Raw genomic sequence first — 26,281 nt, 5'->3', positions numbered from 1 at the left:
GCTGTGAGGGCTTCCTGGAGGAGATGAGGTTGTCTGGAATGGCTGTCATTGACAGCTATGACTGAAACTTTTATTTTTGCCCTCCTTGCCCAAATAGATTTTATGTTCCCTGAGGCAGAGACCAGACTGTGTTAATCTTTGCATCTCTTCAAACACCTGACTGAAAACATGCTCTATTTAAATGGCTTAGATTAGTATCAGAATAGCAATTTAATGTTTCAATTTTTTTTTTTAAGATTTATTTATTTATTCATAGAGAGAGAGAGGCAGAGACCCAGGCAGAGGGAGAAGCAGGCTCCATGCAGGAAGCCCATTGTGGGACTCGATCCCAGGTCTCCAGGATCACACCCCGGGCTGCAGGCAGCACTAAACGCTGCGCCACCCAGGCTGCCCTGTTTCAATTTTTTTAATGTTCTGTGTATGTTTATTATAAAGTACTTGTATCTTTTTTCTCCCAAGTACCTGAATCTTAACATTCACTAAATATATTTTTAAAAAGATCATGAAAATAGTCACCATTAAAATGTTAAAAAAAAATCAGTAAATATAGAGAAAGAAAAAAGACACTTAAAGAACATGCAAATTAATAGGCATGTTACAAAATTCTTTTGGGCCTAAATCAAATTTTGTGGTGAACTTAGAACAACAGAAAAAGGATCACCTAAGATTCAAACGCAATTGTAAAACTCTTGCAAGAAATGAGTCACTTGTCAGGAACTCTCCATTAATGAAGTGTCTTCCCGGATCTTTGTAATACACTTATTTCAAGCAGAGAGTCAACCAGTTTAATATTACAGGTAAACTGTTCTGATCATACTTGGAAGTTCAAATATAATTGGTCATTTGGCTAAATTAAAATTAGGAAAACGCTTTAAAATGACCAATTTCTAAGTTTCAGTTTGGTTTTTTTTGGTTTGTTTTGCAGCAGCTGTATAGCCTAGTGCTCACTCTGAAACTCAGCTCTGCAAGGACTAGCTGTGTGACTTTGAACAGTTCCCTTCTTTAAAGCAGTTTCTAACCTCACAAGATTTAAGAATATTAAATCAGTCCTTAGCTTGGGCACACAGCAAATATTCAAAATATGTTAGCTAGTATTACTGCAAAAGTAAAGAGCAAAGACCATAACATCTGATGAGAGAACAGAGTCAAGGCAATGCGCAGGAGGATACTAATATGGTTTTTACCATTAGTAAGGATTTCTAAATCTTTAGCTTTATTAATTGAATTAAAGATGTTATAAAAGATGAATTCTGGATATGACTGAGATCTAGTAAATGAAAGGGGTTGAAATTAGAAAGAGCAAAGAAAAAGGATTCCTCTGCCTTTCAGATCCTGTACTTTAAAATACATTTGATCTAATTATTTTCAGAATGGAAAAGGTCATCTAATTATAGTTCAGAAGAATAAAAACCTGCTGAAGAGAAGATCCTTTAAGTATACATGGGAGGATCCAGAGAGATAAATTTAGAGTTCATAAAACAGAATCCTGTTTCTTAAGTCTAGGTTTCTCCTACTGTAATATCAGGTCAGTTTCTACTATTTATAATGTGCTGCTGTTAAAGTCAGAACTCACATATGCAATTCTTTAATCATCACTGAAAATTATAAATGGCATAATGGCATTTAGTTCCACCGCCTACTGGGCAAAACTGCTCCACTTAGAATAGACTTTTCTTCTTTTTTTTTAAATTTAAAAAACTTCAGTTTTGCATTGTCATGAAACAAAGTAAAAACCAAGTGAGGGCAAAAAGCAACATTTATGTAGGATAAGTAAGATAGTCCATCAGGGGACCCAGTACATGAGATAGAAATTACTCTGCTGAAGGGACTCTCATGGTCAGATAGGCTCCAGGAGTCCTGAGGAAGTTCTATGATCAAGTCACTCCAATGCTACTACATTTTAGGCAAAAGTCCACTGTCTGACACACAAATGGGAGATCTTGTGAACACTATACTACTATATTCAATATGGTGTGACAGAGGTAGAAAGGACTCTGGATCTGGTTTTAAATCTTTGCTTTGCTCCTAGCTGTCTGACCTGGGAAAGATCACTTTTGAGCCTGTTTCCCATCAGTAAAATGGAAGTAATAATAGTAGAATGGAAACTACTAGCTCAGAGCCTGCCACATAACTGATGCCCAGTTAAGTGGTCAACACTGGTTTTATGATCCCCATCCTCTACTTGTTCAGGTAGCACACACCTGGACACTTGTCACAGGCAGAGTGTCACTCTGACTGCCCAGCGCTGGTGATAGGGAGGTGAGCAGCAGCAGGACAGAGGAGGCCTAAGCATGAGGAAAGGAGAGGACAACGCACATGGAAGGCTGGGAAACAGTAGCCCAAGAGGGGCTAGGAGTTCTGACAGCTCTGGACTTGGGGTGAGTGGAAGTTAAGAGTAGGGTAACGGCATAGTCTCTCTAAAATTACTGAGGCTGGGGCAGGACCTGCTCTTCTCCCTTCCAAGCTCACATGGTGGAACTGGGCAAAGCTGAAAACAACTATGTGGCAGGTTTCTCAACCTCCCACCCCCACTTGCCCCTGCTTTCGTCCCAGAGTTAACTGCCTTGTTCTGCCTTCTTAAAAGGGTGGGCAGGAAGAGAGGACCAAGGAAGCAGCTTAGCAATTGGTTATACTCAAACTTACATTCCAAAGAGAGCTCCCCCGAGATGTGCTGCATGATCAAAAAATTTCCAGCCCAGGATCATTCCTGCTGTATCCATGGCAATAATGGCTTTTAGGGCCTGAAAGCCAGCAAAAGAGAATAAAACTGGTACAACTTTGATTCCTCCAGCATTGACATTTCTAATTTAAGGGCAAGAATTCAGTCAATGTAAAAATATCACCACTGTCCCCAGCACTTCACTTCATAAAAATACTCACATTCCCTGCCGTGAATGTGAACATTGGAAGGAAGATAATGGCAAGCCTCCCTTCTGGGATCTTTGTGCAGACAGCAGCAAGGACGGTCATGATTGCACCTGACTGCAAACAAACACATGTGAAAATGTGAAACTCTTCAATATGCAACTGTTTCATGACTACAATGTCTAATGTAGCAATACTTTTTCCACAAAGTTTATAAGCCATACATTTCTAGGATGAGTACATATCTTAAAAGCCTTTAGTTATTAACGTAGAAAATATCAGGCAAAGGGGCTTCAAGCCCACTGCAGAGTAACCACCTGGAAAGAACGAGGAGATGTGTAACCACTAGCCTGTGAGTACTTCATGAACTTCAGGGACAGTGTTAAGCATGATACATGCATCATTTCATTTAATGACTAAAAAGAAATTCTCAAATTTCCACAAAGCCACTTCACCTAGACTGTGACGTGAATTTGCCCAAAGAAACTCACATGCATGAATTTCTTCCAAGTATAATGCTTTATCTTAAAACAAAAAACACCCTGTGAAATTTATACCCTACTTCATAGTAAAACTAAACTTTTTTTTTTTTTTTAAGTAGATTTTTATTTATTCATGAGACACAGTGAGAGAGAGGCAGCAGAGGGAGAAGCAGGCTCCATGCCAGGAGCCTAATGCGGAACTCAATCCCAGGACCCCAGGGTCATGACCTGAGCCAAAGGCAGACACTTAACCATGGGCCACCCAGATGCCCCAAACATTTTCTTTAAAACCTTTGAGTAAGGGAGACCTGGGTGGCTCAGTGGTTGAGCATCTGCCTTAGGCTCAGGGCATGATCCTGGTCTGGGGATCAAGTCCCACATCGGGCTCCCTATGAAGAGCCTGCTTCTCCCTCTGCCCATGTCTCTGCCTCGCTGGGTCTTTCATGAATAAATGAATAAAATCTTAAAACAAACAAACAAACAAACAAACAAACAACTTTTGAGTAAATGCTCTGCTCTAGAAGAGCACGTCATGTCTGTCCCATGTCTCTACATGACCTACCCGTCACAGCATCCTCCCAGGGATACACATGCATCTGCCTGCCTGAGAAGCACTTCCCCCCAACAACCTCCTACTATTTTAGAGAATAAAAATCTAAATCTCAGGGCACCTGGTTAGCTCAGTTGGTAAATCATGCAAGTCTTGATCTCAGAGTCATGAGTTAAAATCCCACACTGGACCTAGGGCTTACTTAAAAAAGAAAATCTAAATGTCACAACCTTATGATCAAGAAGCCAAACATTTCTTATTATAGTTGAAATTACAATGGCTATATTTTTTTGAATCACGTTTTTCCAGGTTGCTACATAACCTTCATAACTTAAATGTATAATGGCTATGAAGTATCTCCTGGATAAATAATGCTAATTTAAGTCTTAATGTCAGACATGTTCCCACTTCCTCTAAACGGTAGAATACTTGAGAAATTAGATCATAATTGCTAGTTCACATTAAATCTCATGATAATCATTCAACCAAATACTTGAGGCCTACTTCGTACCAGGCACAATGCAAGATGCTGTGGGTATAGAGGAGCACAAAATTAGCAGTCCCTTCCTGAATGGAGTTTACAGAAGCACAGACATAAAAACAAAATGTGATGAGGTAGGATAGTGAAGTAGGGCATGCTATGGTGGCATGTGAAAGGGAGAGCTCATTTAAGCTCAGGCTGACGTGACATCAAATTTTGCACGGAAGGGTCACCAGGCATTGGGCAAGTAGAAGGGGAGGGGATGGGAAGAGTGTTCCAGGCAGAAAATCAGCTTAAACCAAGCCTGGATATCAGAGAGGACAGTGAGTGGGAGAAATACAAAGAAGCTGAGTACAGCTGGAGGCCAGGGGGGAGAGCAAAGGGAGGTCAGCAATTTAACTTCATTTGTCTTCTGCCAAAGTTCTCAGTTCTAGTCACTTATTAAAAATAATAAAGCTCCGGGGCACCTGGCTGGCTCAGTTGGTAGAGCATGTGACTCAGTCTCAGGGTGTAGGGTGTAGAGATTACCCAAAAATCTAAATAAATAATAAAACTTCCATGGTAGACATTCTACAAAACATGTATCTACTATTCTTCAGAAGTATCAAGGTCACGAAAGACAAGATCAAGAAAGCACAACAGACTGGAGGATACTAAAAAGATATGATAATTAAATGCAATATAGTATCCTAGAACAATAAAAGAACGTCGTGGGAAAATGGGGAATCCAAATATAGTTTGCAGGTTAACAGTGCTCTACCAATGTTAATTTTTTAGTTTGGTTAAGTCATGGTTATAACAGTTGTTACCTAATGTACCCCTAATGAGATGTATCCTTCACCCTTATAATAATCACCAGAGCAAAAACTTCGAGCCAGAATAATCAATGGGGTGAGGAGGTTGACAAACAAGAGATCCCGATACTTACATAAATCCCAAAGCATCTTCTCACAAATTATACACTGATTTTAAACAGTAAAAGAAAATAGTAACTTTACAGTAGAGAAACTGGATAACAACCAGTCAATAAATGGACAATTAGGAGCAAATGAGCATTATGTGCTTCCAGTTGTGTTACCCAAGGACAGACCACCATTCATGTAGCATTTCAACCAAAAACACACAATCAGCATCTCATCATGAGGAAATAGACAAACGCAACTGATGGATATTCTATTAAATAACTGGTCCGCATGGTTCAAAACTGTTAATGACATGAGGGGAAAAAAAGGCTGATCAAAAGCAACAAGCATAACTACATCAAACCCAAAAGCTTCTGCACAGCAAAGAAAACCATCAAAATGAAAAGGTAACCTTCCAAATGGGAGAAAATATTTGCAAATCATATCTAATAAAATATTTGCAAATCATATCTAATATTAGATAATATCTAATATTTGCAAATCAAATCTAATTTGCATATCTGCAAATATATACAGAACTATACTTCAAAAGCAAAAAAACACAATCCAATTTAAAATGGGCATAAGATCTGCATAGACATTTTTCCAGACTTTTAGATGGCCAGCAGTCACAAACCACAAGGAAATATCACCTCACACCTGTTTGAATGGCTATTGTTAAAACAGCATGGAAGTTCCTCAAAAAATTAAAAACAGAGGGGCATCTGGTAGTGGCTCAAGTAAGCTGGGTGTCTGACTCTTGAATTCAGCCCAGGTCATTATCTCTGGGTTGTGAGATACAGCCCCCTCAGGCTCTATACTCAGCACACAGTCTACTTGAGATGCTCTCCCTCTCACTCCTTTTGCCCCTCCCTCTGCTCATGTATTCTCTCAATAAATTAAATCTTTAAAAAAAAAAAAAAAAAGAATGTTTTTTAAAAATTAAAACCAGACTTATCATATGATCCAGTAATTCCACTCCTGGGTATTCATCTAAAGACACTAACTCAAAAAGGTGTATGCACTCCCATGTTCACAGCATATTTACAATAGCTAAGATCGGGAAACAATCTAAGTGTCCACCAATGGATGGGCGGATAAAGAAAATGTGGTATGTACATATGTGTGTGTACACACACACACACAAAGAGGAATATTATTCAGCCATTAAAAAGAAGGAAATCTTAGGGCATCTGGGTGTTTCAATCAATTGGGCATCGGACTCTTGATTTCAGCTTGGGTCATGATCTCAGGGTCATGAGATTAAGCCTGGTGTTGCACTCTGGACTCAGCATGGTATCTGCTTGGGATTCTCTCACTCTGCCTCTGCCTCTGTGCTTCTCCCTGCTTGTGCATGCTCTCTCTAAATAATCATTTAGATTATTATAATTTATATATTTATATAATTTATATATTTATATAATTTAGAGATTATAATCTCTAAACAATCATTTTTTTAAATATTATATTTATTTATTCATAAGAGACAGAGAGAGAGAGGCAGAGACTTAGGCAGAGGGAGAAGCAGGCTCCCCACAGGGAGCCCAATACAGGACTCGATCCCCGGACTCCAGGATCACCCACTGAGCCAGAGGCAGACACTCAATCACTGACCTACCCAAGCATCCCTAAATATATACAATCTTAAAATTAAAAAATTTAAAAAGAAGGAAATCTTGCCATTTGTGACACACGAATTGATTTTAAGGGCATTATGGTAAGTGAGATAAGCCAGGGAAAGACAAATACTGTATGATCTCACTTGCATATGAAATCTAAAAAAAAAAAAACAAAACAAAAAGCAAGCTCTTGTATGTAAAGAAGATTGGTGGTTACCAGAGTCAGGGATAGGGAGGGCCAAAATGGGTGAAGAGGGTCAAAAGGTACAAACTTCCAATTACAAAATAAGTAAGTCATAGGGAAGCAATGTACAGCATGGCAATCATAGTTAATACTACTGTGTTACATATCTGTAAGTTGCTGAGAGAATGTAACTTAAAGGTTCTCATGACAAGGAAAAAATATTTTAACTGTACCCTGTATATGGTAACAGACTGTTAACCATGTTTAACCAGACTCATTGTGATCACTTTGCAATTTATACAAATATAAAATCATTATGTTGTATGCCCAAAGCTATAATATTATGTCAATTATACCTCAACTTAAAAATTTTTTAAAAGCTGTGGAAGGAAATGTTCCAGCTTTTGGGATACCAGAGAGACATAACCACTAAATGCAATATATGACATTAGAGGGAGAAACATAGCTACAAAAGACATTACTGGGACAATTTACAAAACTGTAATATGTTCTATAAGTGAAACTAAAGTATTATATCACTTTTAAATTTCCTGAATTTGGGGACGTCTGTGTAGCTCAGCAGTTAAGCGTCTGCCTTTGGCTCAGGGTGTGATCGTGGAGTCCCGGGATAGAATCCCACATTGAGCTTCCTGAGTGAAGCCTGCCTCTCCCTCTACCTATGTCTCTGCCTCTCTATCTCTCTGTGTCTCTCATGAATAAATAAATAAAACCTTTAAAAAAAAAATAAGCAAATTCCCTGAATTTGATAACTGAACTGTAGAAAGAATCAGAATATTCATATTCTTAGAAATATACACTGAAGTACTTAAGGATAAAAGGGCATGATATATGCAACCTACTTGCAAATAGTTCAGAAAAAATAGTATGTATATATAAAGAAAATGACAAATGAAATGTGGCCAACTGTTAAAAACTGGTGAATACAGTTCAAGAATATTTTGCAGTTCTTTCAAAGTGAAACACAGACTAAATGTAAAACATAAAATAAAAACCTTTAAAGAAAGCATAGGAGAAAACTCCTTGTGACCTTATGTTGGGCAAACATTTCATAGCTATGAGACCAAAAAGCATGATCCTTCAGAAAAAATAACTTAGTAAATCAGACTTTATATAAACCAAACAGTCTTCCAATGGACACTGTTGAGAGAAGACAAGATATAGGTAAAAGAGAATACTGGCTCACTACAGATAATCTAATATGAAAGAAAATTCTCATTACTATGCATTTAATTAACCAAATGAACTGAAGGTAGACGCTATTAACCAACTGTGCCCCTTAAAAAATTGTTTTAACTGGGCAAAATATTTGAACACTTCAGAAAGACATATGGATAGCAAATAAGGACATGAAAAGATGATCAACATCATTAATCATTAAGGAAATAAAAAATTTAAACCACACAGATATCATTATATATTGGTTACAAATTAAAAAGATTGACCAGGGATCCCTGGGTGGCGCAGCAGTTTGGCGCCTGCCTTTGGCCTAGGGCGCGATCCTGGAGACCCGGGATCGAATCCCATGTCAGGCTCCCGGTGCATGGAGCCTGCTTCTCCCTCTGCCTGTGTCTCTGCCTCTCTCTCTCTCTGTGTGTGTGACTATCATAAATAAATAAAAATTTAAAAAAATAAAAAAATAAATAAAAAAATAAAAAGATTGACCACACTAAGTGCTGGTGAGGACGCTGCTGGTGGGAAAGTAAAATACTATAACTACTTCGGAAGACTGTTTGGAAGTTCCTTAAAAGTTAAATACTTATTTGCCATACTATCTGGCCATTCCACTCCTAGGTGTTAACCCAAGAGAAATGAAAGCACACATGCATACAAAGAGTTTTACACAAATGTTCATAGCAGCTTTTCTATAATAGCTAAAACTAGAAACAACCCAAATGTCCATCAGGTGAATGCATATACACATTCTAGCATATTCATACAATGAAACATGAGTCATCCATACAAAGGAATAAATTGATATATACAACTTTATGGATGAATTTCAAAATAACTACAAAGTAATGAAAGCCAGAACAATAATAAAAAGGACTATATGCTAGGTGATTCCATTATTAAACTGTAGACAGTAAATACAAATGAAACTATCATGACAGAAAGTAGAGAGGTTGCTGCCCAAGAATGAAGGGAGAAGCAGTAAGGGGGGGCTACAGAGGAACACAATGACACTTTTAAGATGACAAATATGTTCATTTATTTTGATTCTAGCAATGGCTCCATGGGTATCCTCATGTCTGAGCTTGCCAAATTATAAACTTTATTATTTTTTTCAAATATTTTTATTTATTTATTCATGAGAGATGCAGAGAGAGAGAGAGACAGACAGAAACATAGGCAGAGGGAGAAGCAGGCTCCACGCAGGGAGCCTGACATAGGACTCAATCCCAGGTCTCCAGGATCAGGCCCTGGGCTGAAGGTGGCGCTAAACCACTGAGCCACCCAGGCTGCTCTTCCTAGATTTATTTTTAAACAAACCTAAAAAGGTCAACTCAACAAAACCCAAAATCAAGCTGAGACCTTATTTTCTGAAAAGGAAAAAAAACAATAAAATTAAATTTCCCTCCAAATGAGGCCACCAGAATTTGATTACTTGATGTAAAAGAACAACACTAAAATTAAAATGGTTAGGTAGCTATAGATTACTTCTCCATAGATGATTGTTCTTCATCTAAAGTGCTCACTATAGATATTAATATGAAAATTATTTTTTTTAATTTTACTTATTTATTCATGAGACACAGAGAAAGAGGCAGAGACACAGGCAGAGGGAGAAGCAGGCTCCTCACAGAGAGCCCGATGTGGGACTTGATCCCGGGTCTCCAGGATCACGCCCCTGGCCGAAGGCGGCACTAAACTGCTGAGCCACCTGGGCTGCCTATCAACTTTTAGATAATAACCACTCTACTCCAGCCAAACAACAGAAAAGGCTGTGGCCCAATCCCCATCAACAAAGACTGAATGGAGAGTCTGACTTCTACTCTTGCAGACTGCAACCAGGCATCCCAATACTGTTGACAGGGTAGGGTCAGTGGAGGTCATGTAGGCAGCAGTAACAAGGCACCCTGTTCTTCCTAGCCAAGAGAGGTCTACATAGGCGACTCAATTTCCAGAACTCCCAGTCCTGCCCTCTAGTAACAAGAGCCTTTATCCCTTAGGTGTCAAAGGAGGCTAAGTAGGGAACCTGGACTTTAACCTTATCAGACACTAATGATCAACATACCCCTTTTCCCCCCTCATCAGAGCACCTTCGGGGCAGCCTAATAAACAGTAGACTCAAAGTCTCATAATAGCCAATATGTCCAGGTTTTTTTTTTTTTTTAAGATTTTATTTATTTACTCATGAGAGACACAAAGAGAGAGAGGCAGAGACACAGGCAGAGGGAGAAGCAGGCTCCATGCAGGGAGCCCCACGTGGGACTCAATCCCGGGTCTCCAGGATCAGGCCCTGGACTGAAGGTGGCGCTAAACCGCTGAGCCACCTGAGCTGCCCTGTCCAGATTTCATTTAAAAATCATTCACCAGGGATCCCTGGGTGGTGCAGCGGTTTGGCGCCTGCCTTTGGCCCAGGGTGCAATCCTGGAGACCAGGGATCGAGTCCCACATCGGGCTCCCGGTGCATGGAGCCTGCTTCTCCCTCTGCCTATGTCTCTGCCTTTCTCTCTCTCTCTCTGTGTGACTATCATAAATTAAAAAGAAAAAAAAAATCATTCACCAGGGATCCCTGGGTGGCTCAGCGGTTTAGCACCTGCCTTTGGCCCAGGGCGCAATCCTGGAGTCCCAGGATCGAGTCCCGCATCCAGCTTCCAGCATGGAGCCTGCTTCTCCCTCTGCCTGTGTCTCTGCCTCTCTCTCTCCCTCTCTCTATGTCTATCATGAACAAATTAATTAATTAATTAATTAAATAAAATAAAAATCAGTCACTATACCAAGAACCAGGAAAAACCTCAAGTTGAATGAAAAAAAGACAACACCAACAAGATGACACAGGTATTAAAATAGTCTGACAAGTATATATTTTTTTAATTTATTTATTGGGACACCTGGGTGGCTCAGTGGTTGGGTGTCTGCCTTTGGCTCAGGGTGTGATCCCGGGGTCCTAGGAGAGAGTCCAGCTTCAGGCTCCCTGCAGGGAGCCTGCCTGCCTCCCTCTGCCTATGTTTCTGCCTTTGTGTCTCTCATGAATAAATAAAATCTTTAAAAGAAGATTTATTTATGAGAGAGAGCATGCAAGCACAAGCAGGGAGTAGGGGCCAAGAGAGAGGATCCGAAGCAGACTCTCCACTGAGTGTAGAGCCCAAAGCAGGACTGATCCCATGACCCATGAGATCATCACCTGAGCTGAAATCAAGCGTCAGATGCCCAACCAACCGAACCACTCAGACGTCCTGTCTGACAAGCATTTTAGAGCAGCAATTATAAAAATGCTTTAATGAGCAATTACAAACATGCTTGGAACAAGTGAAAAATAGCACAAAAATAGAAAAGCTCTCAAAGAAACAGAAGACACTACTAACAATGTAAACTTTAGAACTAAATAATACAGTACCCTAAAATAGAAACACTCAATAAATCGGCCCAAGTAGAATGGAAAGGACAAAATAGTCAGTGAACTTGAAACAGAGTGTCAATTACCCAGTCTGGACAACCGAAAGACAAGACTGAAAAAATTAACTAAATTTCAGGGACCCATGAGATTATAAGTGATCTAACATTATGTCATCAGAGTTATAAAGGAGGGAGGAAGGGTGAGGCTGAAAAAGTATTTGACGTAGTAATGGCTAAAAACGTCCCAAAAGACAAACTCTAGATTCATGAAGCTAAGCAAATCCTAAACAAGATCAACACAAAGATATCCATGACAAGACAGAGTCAAACTTCTGAAAACTAAAGACAAAGAAAAAAATTTTTCAAAGAGATCAACACCTTACCTATAGGCAAAAAGCTATTTGAACAACAAAGAATTTCTCTTCAGAGACTATCGTGGCCAAAAAGAAGTAGCACAACATTTTTTCAAGTGCCCAACGAAATGTCAGCCTGGAATTTCTTATCCAGTGAAAATATCCAGAAATGAAGAGGCAGACATGTTCTAAGAAAAACCTAAGTATCACCAGCAGACCTACCTAAACGAATGGCTAATTCTCCAAATAAAATGAAAACGATGGAAGAATCTTGAAACATGAGGACAGAAGAACAATGGAAAAAGTAAAAATTATGCATAAATATAATTGGTTTCTCCTCCCTTGGACTTTTCTAAATGATGCTTAATTATTGAAGCACTTATAATAATAGTGGCCAATATTCTAAATATATGTGGAGCAAGTATTTAAGACAAGTATAATTTGGAGAAGACATAGGAATGAAAAGGGAGGTAAGGTTCACTTCACTCAACCACCACCAGCAGACTGTAATAAGTGATGTGTGTATATATATTGGAATACCTAGAGCAGACACTAAAAAAGTTATACAAAGAGATATACTCCAGACACTATAGGTAAATCAAAATAGAACTCCATATGAATCTGTTCTAGTGACCATTTCATTTTACTTGCAACCCTGTAGGAAGAGACTAAAGATACTTCCCCCCTCCAAAAAAAAGATACTTCCTTAACTTAGCAGAGAATTTTTATATACAGATTAAATGTGATACTTACATCAATGAAGTTATAGTAAGCAAGTTATCATAATGCTACTGAGCAAATCCACCCTACGATAAACTACATCATTAAGTGAAAAAAATTTCTCTAACATTTTAACAAATGCTGTTTCCTACAACAAACATTTTATTGATCTTTGCCATCTCAAGATTAAGGGTTATATTTCACAGACAATAAACTTTTGAAAAGTAGACTAGGGAAAGCTTCCTACCAATAACTACTAAGAAACAATTTTTAAGTGAGATTCTGAAAACACAGAGGTCTAACAAAACCGTTATCAAAATCCCATCAGTATTCTTGCTCTCTAGTGCCAATATGTTAATTGACAAATATTCTTTAATGGTCCCCTTTATCCTTTAACAAAGGATTATGATGAAGCCCATCATCTAACACAACTTTGTCGACAGTATTTTTTTCTAGCTTTCTCATTAAAAATGCCATTATTTCTGATGATTTCATTTTCTTTATTATTGGGGACGATTTTATCCTGACATGGCTATACAGAATTTTGATTTCTGAGCAGGAACTACCACTACCACATTTCTTAGTACATGCTCCTTATTATGCTAAGCATTCTAAACACACTTGCATTGCAGATCAGAAGAGATGTGCTATCCCCATTTTACATAGAGAAATTAAAGCTCAGAAAGGTTCAGGAATATGTTCTAGAAATCACAGATAAGTGGCAGAGCTGGAACGCAAACCCAGTCTAATTCCAAATATCTGCCACACTCTTTTCATCTTGGACTTCAGTTTCTTATCTGTAAAATGAGAATACTTGTCCGGAGGCACATCAAAATGCCCTCCCAGGGGCGCCTGGGTGGCTCAGTTGGTTGGGCACCCAGCTCTTTATTTTGGCTCAGGTGATGATCTTGGGGTCTTGGAATTGAACCCTGTGTTGGGCTCTGAACTCAATGCAAAGTCTGCTTGAGGAGTGTCTCTCTCTGACCGTCCCCCACTCTCTTCCCAGAATGAATAAATCTTAAAAAAAAAAAAAAAAAAAAAGCCCTTCCAGATCCTCTCAGTTAATGAAAAAACTCTCCCCACATTCAGAACACCTGAAGACTTCTAGAGAACACTAAGCCCTTTCAGTGTGTATTACATATAGTGTATAATGTTTTTTCCCCAACTAAAGTCAGAATCTATTTCTGACTCATACCAGTGGTCTCTGTTGCCTTCACATAACAGGTGCTTAGTTGGTTAATGACGTAAAGGATAGGATTTGAAATACGTAAATTATATCAGCACAAAATTTTATATATAAAACATTCCATTAAGGGAAAAGCAGGGCTTAAGAAATCCAGTAGGTTATAGGAAAAAGTATATGTCTCATTAGGAAATTAAGAACACACAAATTATGGGCTGATTACATAAGAATTCTTCTAAAACTGAATCTTTTTAGAGTTTCTTTTAAGATTTATTCATCCATCCATCCATTCATTCATGAAAGACACAGAGAGAGAGAGAGAGAAAGGCAGAGACACAGGCAGAGGGAGAAGCAGGCTCCATGCAGGGAGTCCGACGTGGGACTCAATCCCAGGTCTCCAGGATCACATGATGGGCTGAAGGCAGCACTGAGCCACCTGGGCTGCCTTTCTTAGTTTCTTTAAATATGAAACCCCCTATTTCAATGCATTTAAGTGATCTGCATTTATATACGTAGAAAATAGGGTGTCTGGGTGGCTCAGTTGGTTAAACCACCGCCTTTGGCTAGGGTCTGAGGTTGTGATCTCCAGTTCTTGGGACAGAGCCCCGCATCCAGCTTCCTGCTTGATGGGGAGTCTGCTTCTCTCTCTCCCTCCCACTGCCACTCCCACCACTCTCTCTCAAATAAATAAGTGAATCTTTTAAAAATAATAAATATGTATAAAATGAAGTCTTTAGAGAAATGTTATGCCAAGATTTCCATGTGCCTACAAATCTGCCACTAAACTCAAAAGAAAATGTATTTTTGTCTTTATGTTTTTAAAGCATCCAGAACTTAGCTCCTAAAGACAGGTACTATGATCATCTTGCTCACTGGCTGTAATCCCCAGTCTTTTTTTTTTTTTTGGTAATCCCCAGTCTTGAGTAGAGTGCCTACTAGTCTAATCTGCCTAGCAGACACTCAAGTAGTGACTAAACATCATAATCAAATCTGTAATTATTTTGAATTTTCCAATGCTAGATTAGGCTACCTGGTTTTAGAGACCAGACCGAACACTCATTGTTTTCACTACTCCTCTTGATTTGTACTGTTACATCAAGTATATATAAATGACCAATGGTTAAAAGCTATAGCCTGAGGCTTAAAGGGTCTACAAACATATAAATTCTAAGTTAGATACAGATTAGTTAGTAGCATTGTCTCAAATGTTAATTTCCTGGCTTTGATAATTGTACTGTGGTTCTGTACTTAACAGTAGGGTAATGGGTATATAGGAAGTCATCGTAATAATTATGCAACTTTTCTGTAAGCCTCAAATTATGTCAAAATGAAGCTAAAAACTAAATTTAGAAAATCTACATTAGAAACACTTACTGCACCGAGTGATGGTCCATATCTTCCTGTGGCAACTTTACACACGTAACTGACAAAATTGGAAATCACGCCTGGGAAAAAAGTCACATTTCGATCATTATAGTGAAGTATAAAAATGGTTTCCATTTCTGATCTCCACCTCATAGAGACTAACAGTGTCGGATCTCTACCTAGGTCAGTACAAGGTGCAGGCACAAACAACTTACCCTATCATTCTAGATATTTTAAAGAGTCTGACCAACTGCACAACTTACTGAGTGACACAGGATCATTCACTTTACTTCTCAGTCCTCACTTTTCTCATCTGTAACATGAAAAAGACTATTTCCAAACTCACCAACTGTCTGGGAATCCTCTAGGCCATACTCCAAACACTAAATCAGATTCTGTGGAATAGGACCAGAGAATCTATATTTTACTCAGCTTGCCAAATGACTCTGCCACAGATCTAGACTAGATGATCTTTTTCAAGTCCCTCTGGCTCCGATGTCATCTAAGCTGAACATGGCTCATTTTAAACAACTTCCTACAGAGCAGGAATTAATGGCAGCTGACAGACTCATCTTACCTACTATACAACTAGTGCCTGAGAAAAGAACTACACACTTCTGTTACAGGCCAAAGATATTGCTCAGTTTCTAGTTTGAAGGGACCAGATGCATGGATATTTAATTAATACTAAGCACTCATTCTGCGCCTTGCGGTAAATGCTTCTATTTAATCCTTTCTACACCACCTTGTCAGGAGAGACTAAGTATCATTACCTCAGAGAAGTATATGGTCTTTTCCACAATATCACACAGCAAGTAGCAGAAATAGGATCTAATAAAACTAGGACTTCTGTCTTCAAGCTCTCAAGTGCTTTCTTTCACACTACAGTATGATTCCCAGATATACTGCTTTTAAATGAAGGGAGTTCAGGAGCGCCTAGCTGGCTCAGTCAGAAAAACATGTGACTCTTGATCTCAGGGTTCTGAGTTCAAGCCCCATGCTGGGTACAGAGATTATTTTTAAAAAATAAACTTAATTTTTTTAATTAAAAAAAATGAAGAGAGGGCAGCCCCGGTGGCGCAGCGGTTTAGCGCCGCCTGCAGCCCAGGGTTTGATCCTGGGGACCCTGGATCAAGTCCCGCATCGGGCTCCCTGCGTGGAGCCTGCTTCTCCCTCTGCCTGTGCCTCTGCCCACCGCCCCCCCCCGTGTCTCTATGAATAAATAAATAAAATCTAAAAAAAAAAAGAGAGAGATTTCAGAAATGAATTTTTATGCTTTGTGGTTTTTAATTAAGTACATTTTACAAAGAGAGGGGTAAAATTTAATTGACCAATTGCCAGTTTAGTAGCATCTAGAACCTGAAATCTACTACCACCATTTCTTAGTTGAAATAAGGAAATGGTGTTATCTCCAGGACCATGACTGGAACTGTTCCAGACTAAGATATATGCTTGCAGCAAAGTTAGAATAAACTCATTCTTGACAATTTATTACAAAGCTCTGATCCAAAGCTTTCTGGAAACTGAACACACCATGGGAAATGAGTTTTATGGTTATTTAACAAAGATCCAGATGACTGAGACAGCCAGGAAGTCTTGGAAACACTGATTTATAAAATGGTAGGCCTGATCTAAAGAAACCAAGCCTAATGAGATAAAAATGACATTTATAAAATCTATATTAAACCTTAACTCCTGTCTATCCTGATTTAAAACTAAACATACCTATAATCTTAAGAAGAAACCAGCATGATGAGAAGCAGAAAAGAAAATAAGCCACCAGTCTGTGGCATCCTTCTCTATATACAATTTATACAATTCTCTACATACAGTCTTCATATGTAGACTATGACTATAATCATTCCCTTAATTTCTCCTCCAGGTAGGTGGGAATGCTTATACTCTGAAAGATCCCCATATTAAAGTTTATTACCTGCAGATAGGTATACCGCCATGAACTGCTCTTGACCCAGAATGTTCACTATGCTGGAGGAGAAGCTCCACAAAACATACATATTTGCAGCCATGTGAAACAATGAGAAATGACTGAATGTTGACAGCAACATTGGAGAACAAAGGACCTCTACAAGAGAATGAAAAACAGTCTGGTAATCATAGGACACACGACCATGATCTAAAAATGATCTGTTTTAGATTTTTTTCATTACTATTATAAAAAATTCAAACATAGTAAATAAAAATAGAGCCAGTTAAATAAGACGGTTTACCACAGTATTTTTCAAAGTGGCAAAAAGTTATCCTAAATTTCTCTCTTCTACTTTAGCAAGCAACCAATAAAAATTCTCAGTTCAACGAAAGCAACTTATCCTTATAGCAAAAATCACTTAGAAAAAGGATTTCATAAATTATTTCAATTACAGATATGCAGTTGTACATAATAGTATCCTCCTCCAAGAGTAAACTTGTAGTGATCATGCATCTTATGTCACTAAAAAATACTTATCTACTAGGTGCAAGGCACATTTTAGGTACCTGAGACATAACACTAAGAGAAATGAGGTCAAGGAGCTTACTTATAGTCTATCTTCTAGATTCTGCTTATAATATTGACAAGTAACTCATCCTTTTTATAGCATTTCAATTAACATAAAGCATATTTCTTTCATATTACATCTACTTCAAAATAAAGTCATTAAGTAGACTTACTTGAAGCTGGGTTTGATGTGAAATATCTGATCATTGTCCGCTGTAGAGAAGGTACTCTCCATAAACAGAATACAAAAACATTTGCTGCTATGATACCTACAAAATAAAGATTTATAATTTAGGGAGGTTAAAAATAGGAACAAAGAAAGTCTGACAAAGTCCACCTGAATAAGATTTTCTACCACAATTATTTAAGATTACTATATACTTATGGGTTGGGTGGGGGCAGGGCAAGCTAAGGAAAGTTGAGTGAAATCAATGTTTTTAAGTATCAAACTATATGCACTGGTACAGTCAGAAAATTCCTGGGAAACTGCAAATGCTCTAGAAGCTAACTTCCTTCACTCAGATCCACTTTCTTCAGAACAGTTTACTCTTCTCAATAAGCAATAATCAGATCTATAATTACTGTTTGAAAATGGCAAGCCAGAGATAAGTAATGTACAGATTTGGGTTCTTTGGCCAAGATCAGAAAAGCTATATTGTATAACACGCTTCTTTTTCCACAGGGAATAATATACTTCTTAAACTTACAGAAATATCTATGTGTCATTGGGTAGATGAAGATCCACTTGTCTGAGAAAAATACTTCTTAGATAAGAATTGAGGAATGACCTGGAAGAATTTTCCAACTGCTTTTGAAACTGTTTATATGTGGGAGTTGAGTAACTTTCACTTTTAAGAAATTGATGTTGCTAGAACTATCACTAAATTGAGGTTTATTATTTAATGATAGAATTAACTATTCAGTAACATTTTAGTGAAAAATTGTTATTCTTGGGGTGCCTGGGTGGTTTAGTCAGTTAAGCATCTGCCTTTGGCTCAGCTCATGATCCCAGAGTCTCAGGATTGAGCACTGAACTGGACTCCCTTGCTCGGCAGAGAGCCTGCTTCTCCCTCTCCCTTTGCCCTTTCCCCTGCTCCCACTCTCTCACTCTCACTCACCCTCTCTCTCAAATAAATAAAATTATAAAATTTATTCTTAAAAGCTACAAACATTAAAAAACACATTAATTTTAAGGTACCACAACTCCTTGCCCATATAGCAGGCACTCATCTATTTGAATTAAAGGAATTTATTTTTTTGTTGTTTTTTTTAAAATTTTTTTTTGAATTAAAGGAATTTAAACATTTATTCATTCTTCCAGTTTCTTTCATCAATAAGCAACTAAGGCCTTTCAGCTTCTTCAATCATAGTAAACACTGATTCCAGCAACATTCTGGTAAGAGGATTTATTTTAGAAGATATTCATTGTATAATCCCCACTGGCTGCTGTATCTTGGAGTTTCCTTTGGCTTCTATATTTACTCACTAAGGCTCTCAGCTATACCCTGGTATTACTAGTCTCCAGTTTTCACTCTCCCATTTGAGAGTCAGGCAGGAAATGAAGCTACCATTTTTCATAGATTCTAAGACATTTCCTCCATTTTAATATCTGTAATCAGGATGCATCTTACAACTGGTGGTGTGTCATAGATGAACTGGAAACATTTTTTTCTTCGTGGCACATGAAACGGTGTTTTGCTGCATTAACTGAATGATTCCATCAATTTTATCATGTCTTACTAGTGGGAACTGACAGCTGTTATGCACCTTCAGTAAATAACTAATTAGAAGTCTTTCAAAGATGGTGAGAAGGACAATATTCGTGAAAGGATGGAGAAAAGAGGTCACAAGCAGGGCAAGTGAGAGTACAATGTATACCTCCCAACAAGGAGCCTGAAACCCTGGGCAGGAAAGGTGGGCAAAGGAAGGGTAGAGCCTCCTCAGGTGAAGGAACAGACCTCAAAGGGTTTATCCTAAGGAAGTGAGCAGTGATTAGTGTTGCTTGGGTTTCCTTAGTTTCTTTTATAAGAAATATCTTTATTACCCAGAAAATTCTCTGAGGCCTAGGCTGTACATAGTGATTGGTACCTTGGGATAAAGAAGATCTGAGAATAGTTTGGCTCCAGGACTCCATGATCGCAAAGACAATCAGGCTTAAACAAAATTACTGCATGCACTCAAATGCAGTATTCAGAAACTCAAATAATGGTTCCCTCCTCCTCCTTTTCCTTTGAGAAGTAGCACTGCTTAAGGTCTTTGCTTTTATCTCCATTTAAAAGGAGTATTACTTGCCTCCTCCTGACTCAGTAAACTCTTAGACAAACTTGACACTGTTGATTTGGTAAGTGTGCTGCTGCCTCAACACCTACCTTTACCAAAAGGGATGCAGTGGATTACGTTAGAGAGAGTGATGAAGTAATAAGGACTTTGAAAAATTCTTTCCTTCACAAAGCAATGAAAAAATTGGCAAAAAAAAAAAAAAAAAAAACCCTGTCAGAATCAACTTATTCAGAACTCTTGGAAACTAGCTAAAGGCCTGTAGCAAGTCAGTATTTAAGAAAAATGGCAAATCTCAATAGGAATAGAAAATTTTGGGCATTTTAACTTGCCCTGGTCCCATTCCTTTTCCAGCTACAAGTTGAAGCAATAAGTTATAAAAACAATCCACATTTCCCATGCAGTCTCACAACCACGAGAGGTAGCACAATGGAGCTGGAACTCTTTTAAAGCCTCCTTCCCAAAGAATTGTTATCATCTGACCTGATAATAGTTCCCTGCAAGACTCCACTTGCAAGGATGTCTATATTGGACTTGACTGAAACCTCAAATGCAAAATTCCTTTTCACAGAGGGCATTTGTCAGAAACAATATCAGGCAAGTGTTTTTACGTTCATGGCTGCCTAAGATGGTGGATAATTTTTGGAGTAAACAAAAGACCAAACAAAAATCTTAAAAGGAAAAGCTAAGGAATGAGATGTCCACAGGAGCTTATAAAGCCTCAATATAGTCCTAGGTTCTTGTATACCACAAACCTAACAAAAAAAAAAAAAAAATAGGCTTTAAGATAATATTTATTATTAGACACAAAGAAGGACATTATAGAATGATAAAAGGACCAAGAAGACACAACATCTTCTTGATATATCAATATAGCAATTACAAACATACATGCTCCTATAGAATCCCAAAATATATAAAGCAAAAATTGAACTTAAAAGGAGAAAGAAACAGTTCAATAGTAATAGTTGGAGACTTCAATACCTTATTTGTAGTAACAGATAAAATGATCAGCAAGGAAATAAGACTTGAACAACACTATAAACCAAGTAGGCCCGACAGACATCTATATAACACTCAACAGGGGCACCTAGGTGGCTCAGTTGATTAAGTATCTGATCTTAACATGGTGAGTTCAAGCCCTATGTTGGGCTCCACACTGGATGTGACGCCTACTTAATAAAACAAAATACCCAACAACAAGGCAATACATTCTTGGGACACCCCACTGGCTCAGTTGGTAAAGCACGTGACTCTTGATCTTGGGGTTGTAGGTTAGAGCCCCATACTGGGTTGTAGAGATTGCTCAAAAATAAAATCTTAAGGGGTCCCTGTATAGCTCAGCCAGTTAAGCTATCTGCTTTCAGCTCAGGTCGTGATCTCCAGATCCTGGGATCAAGCCCTGCGTTGGGTGGGGAGTCTGCTTCTCCCACTCATGCTTCCTTTCTCTCTCAATCAAGTGAATAAATAAAATCTTAAAAAATAAGTAAAATCTTAAGGAAGAAAAAACACAAACAACACATTCTTTACAAGCACACATGTAACATTATCAAGGATAGACCAGACAATATGTTCGGCCAAAAACCAAGTCTCAATGAATTTTAAACACTGAAATTATATAAAGTATGCTCTCTGACCACAATGGAATAAAATTACAAATCGATAATACATTGGGTGAAGTCATAAATTTGTGGAAATTAATATATTCCTAAATAACCACTGGGCCAAAGAAGAAATCATGAAGTAAATTAGAAAGTACTTTGAGATGATTGAAAACATAAATGTAACTTAGCTGCTATGGACTGAATTATGTTCCACTAAGATTCATTACACAGCCCTAATGTGATGGTATTTGGGGACGAAGTCTTTAGGAGGTAATTAGACTTAGATGAGGGCATGAGGGTGGGTCCCCCTTGAGGGGATCAGTTTCCGTATAAGAGAGATAAGATACTGAAGAGCTTGCTCTTGCTCTCTCTCTGAAATATGACACAGCAAGAAGGTGGCAGAAGAGAGAAGAGACTTCTTACCAGAATCCAACCATGATGGCACCTTGATCTTGGACTTCTACCCTCCTGAATTTTGAGAAAATAATTTTCTGTTGTTTAAGCCACTCAGTCTATGGTATTTTGTTTTGACAACCCACGCTGCTAAAACAATACTAAAACTTACAGGGTACAGCAAAAGTAGTGCTGTAAATGCCTACATTAAAAAAGAATAAAGATTTCAAATCAATAACCTACCTTCTACTTTAAAAAACTAGAGAAATAAAAAGAGCCAACCCAAAGCAAGCAAAAAGAAGGAAATAATAGTTTGGATGAAGGAACAGAAAAATAGAGAAATAAAAAAAAATCAATGAAACCAAAAGTTGGTTATTTGAAGTGACCAATAAAATTGGTAAACCATTAGGGAGATTGACAAAGAAAAAAACAAAAAAAAACAAAAAAAAACACCACCTCAAGTTCCTAAAATGAGGAATGAAAGAATGTTACTACTGACCTTACAGAAATAAAAAGGATTATAAGAGAATACTATGAACAATTGTATACCAACAAATGAGAAATCAGATGAAACTGACAAATTCCTGGAAAGATACAAACTACCGAAACTGACTCAAGAAAAAGAAAGTCATGGGCACCTGGATGGCTCAGTGGTCCAGTGTCTGCCTGTGGCTCACACTGTGATCCTGGGGATCACCCTACAGGGAGCCTGCTTCTCCCTCTGCCTATGTCTCTGCCTCTCTGTCTCTCCTATGAATAAAGAAATAAAATATTTTTTAAAAAAAAGAAAAAAAAGAAAGTCTAAATAGGCCTATAAGAAAGTGAATTTATAATTAAAAAAAAAAAACAAAAAAAACCCAAAAACTTCTCACAAAGAAAAGCCCAGAACCAGATGGCTTCACCAGTTTATTACTTTCCTAGGGCCGCTATAATAAATTACCACAGCCTTGGTGACTTAAAACCACAGAAACGTATTATCTTAAAGTTCTGGAGGCTGGAAGTCTGAAATCAAGTTGTTGCTAGGTCATGCTTCTTTCTGAAGACTCTTGGGAAGAGTCTTTCCTTCCCTCTTTCTAGCTTGTGGCAAATCATGTATCTAATAAGGATCTAGAATCCAGAATATATAAAGAATTCTTAAAAATAAAAAGACTACTCTAAAACAGGCAAAGAATTTAAACAGACATTTCTCCATATAAGCATGAAGGGACAGGGGTACTTGGGTGGCTTTGTCAGTTTCAAATGTTTGATTCTTGACTTTGGCTCAGGTCATGATCTTAGCAGTTCCTCAAAAATTAAACAGAATTATTACATGATCCAACAATTCCACCTCTGACTATATATATACCCCAAAGAACTGAAAGAAGGGACACAAAGTAGAAACTTGTACACGAATGTTTGTAGGAACAGAATTCGTAACAGCCAAAGACTGAAACCCAAATACCCATTGACAGATGAACAAAATGTGGTGTACACATAAAATGGAAAAATGACTAAGCCTTAAAAAAATAAAAAAAGAAATTCTGATACATGCTACAATATGGATGAACTGCAAAAACAGTATGCTAAGCAAAAGAAGCTGGACACAAAAAATGTATTTTACAATTCCACTTATATGAGGTATAGGCAAATTCAGAGACATAGAAATCGTAGTCACCAGGGGTTAAGAGGAAGGGGAAATGGGAAATTAATACGTACAGTGTCACTGATATACTAGAAAACAAAGACAATAAATGGAATCCTCATACAGTTCTTGAGGGAATGTAAAATGGTGCAGCCACTTTAAAAAACAATTTGGCAATTCTTCTAAAAGAAAATATGGAGAAAAGTAGATATCCACATGCAAACAAATGAACTTAGACTCTTAACACCACATACAAAAATTAACTAAAAATGGATTAAAGACTGAAATGTGAAAACAAAAACCATAAAATTCCTAGAAGAAAACACAGGGGAAAAGCCTTGTAACATTGAACTTGGCAATGATTTCTTCGACAGGACACCAAAAGCACAAGGAATACAATCAAAAATAGACAAATGGGACATCAAACCCAAAAACTTTTGTCCAGGGACACCTCGGGGGCTCAGTTGGTTGGGCATCTGACTTTTGATCTCAGCTCAGGTCATGATCTCAGGATACTGAGACTGAACCCCATGTGGTGTTTTTCACTGACAGTGGAGTCTGCTTGGGATTCTCTCTCTCCCTCTACCTGTCCCTCCATTCCCCACCCCTTGCTCAGTTTCTCGCTCTTAAAAGCCCATGCATGGGGCAGCCCCTGTGGTGCAGCAGTTTGGCGCTGACTGCAGCCTGGGGTGTGATCCTGGAGACCCAGGATCCAGTCCCACATTGGGCTCCCTGCATGGAGCCTGCTTCTCCCTCTGCCTGTGTCTCTGCCTCTCTGTGTCTCTCATGAATAAATAAAAAACAAAACCAAAGAAAACACAGAAGGAAGTAAGTCCTGGCAAGGATGTGGAGAAATCAGAACTCTTGTGCACTGCTGGTGGGGTTGTAAACTGTGCAACCACAGGGCACCTGGATGACTCAGTCAGCAGAACATGTGACTCTTGATGTCAGGGTTGTAAGACTGAGCCCCATATTTGATGTGGAGATTACTTAAAAATAAAATACACAGTACAACCACTGTGGAAAACAGTATGGAAATTCCTCAAATTCAGAATAAAACTACCATATAATCCAGAAATCCAACTTTTGAGATATACCCAGGTATATATCCAAAAGAACTGAAAGCAGGATCTCAGAGATATTTGCATATTAATGTTTACAGCAGCACTATTCACAGTAGCCAAGAGGTAGAAGCAATCCAAAAGTCTATCAATGAATAAATGCATGAACAAAATGTGGTATGTACATACAATGGAATAAACTACTTAGCCTTAAGAAGGAAGGAAATCTTATCACATGCTACAACATGGATGAATCTTGAGGATATTATGCTAAGTGAAATAAATGAGCCAAAAAACAGAAGTACTGTTTGATTCCACTTAAATGAGGTAGATAGTCAAATTTATAGAAACAAAGTGGCATGGTGGTTACTAGCGGCTGAAGGGGAGAGGGAAAAGTTGAAATTGTCCATAGAGTTTCAGTTTTATAAGACAAAAGAGTTCTATAGATGTTTTATAACAAAGTAAACATACTTAACACTACTGAACTGTAAACTTAAAAATGGCTAACATGGTACATTTTTTGTTTCTACCACAATTTTAAAAAGTTAAACAAGGGCAACCCTGGTGGCTCAGCAGTTTAGCGTCTGCCTTCAGCCCGGGGTGTGATCCTGGAGACCCGGGATTGAGTCCCACGTCGGGCTCCCTGCATGGAGCCTGCTTCTCCCTCTGCCTGTGTTTCTGCCTCTCTCTCTGTGTCTCAAATAAATAAATAAGTAAGTAAGTAAGTAAGTAAGTAAAATCTTCAAAAAAAAAAAAAAAGTTAAATAAGAGTACCATACAACCCAATGATTCCACTCGAGGTATATATTAGCAAAAGAAATGAAGGTATATCTACATGAAAATGTATACAAAAGGGTGCCTGGGTGGCTCAATCAGTTAAGCTGCTGCTTTCAGCTCAGGTCATATGATCCCAGGGTCCTGGGATCGAGTCCAACACCAGGCTCCCAGCCTGCTTCTCCGTCTCCCTCTGTCTGCTACTCCCCCTGCTTGTGGTCTGTCAAATTAATAAAATAGAAAAGAAAGAGACGGAGGGAGGAGTGAGGAAGAAAATGTATACCAAAAAAGTCCACTGCATTATCATAATAGCCAAAAGTGGAAAAAACTCAAATATCCATCAACATATGAGTAAACAAAATGTGATACATCCTTATAACGGAATATTATTTAACCATAAAAAGAAATGAAGTACTGACATATGCCACAACTTAGGTGAACCTTGAAAACATCACACGAAGTGAATGAAGCAGACATAAAAGGGTATGTATGTGATTCCATTTATATGAAACATCCAGAACAGGCAAATCTATAGAGAGAAAATAGATAAGGGGATGCTTACGGCTGAGGGGAAGAAGAGGATGGGGAGTGATTGTTAACAGGTATGGAGTTTCGTTTTGAGATAATGAAAATGTTCTGGGATTAGAGTATGATAGTTGCACAACCTTGTGAATACAATAAAAACCACTGAACTGCATACTTTTAAAAGACAAATTTTAAGATATATGAATAATATCTTGAGTAAAAGAAATATACACTAATTTGGGAATCA

The 26,281-nt window shown here is 38.2% G+C and overlaps 1 protein-coding gene across 1 annotated transcript in view; it reads right to left on the bottom strand.

Moving 5' to 3' along the window:
• The window catches only part of PARL (presenilin associated rhomboid like), a 46,612-nt gene that overhangs the window by 1,404 nt on the left and 18,927 nt on the right, over positions 1–26,281 (bottom strand). The window contains exons 5-9 of the mRNA XM_026007244.2: positions 17,953–18,048; positions 17,219–17,368; positions 15,295–15,365; positions 2,881–2,982; positions 2,644–2,741 (exon numbers count right to left, since the gene is read on the bottom strand). Of these exons, the coding sequence (XP_025863029.2) occupies positions 2,644–2,741; positions 2,881–2,982; positions 15,295–15,365; positions 17,219–17,368; positions 17,953–17,986 (455 nt within the window). The 5' untranslated portion in view covers positions 17,987–18,048. The remainder of the gene's footprint in view (positions 1–2,643; positions 2,742–2,880; positions 2,983–15,294; positions 15,366–17,218; positions 17,369–17,952; positions 18,049–26,281) is intronic.

The sequence above is a fragment of the Vulpes vulpes genome, chromosome 3 (genome assembly GCF_048418805.1).
Source record: "Vulpes vulpes isolate BD-2025 chromosome 3, VulVul3, whole genome shotgun sequence".
Taxonomy (NCBI): Eukaryota; Metazoa; Chordata; class Mammalia; order Carnivora; family Canidae; genus Vulpes; species Vulpes vulpes.
Note: the sequence above shows the minus strand (reverse complement) of the source record. Positions and strands in the feature narration are given on the sequence as shown.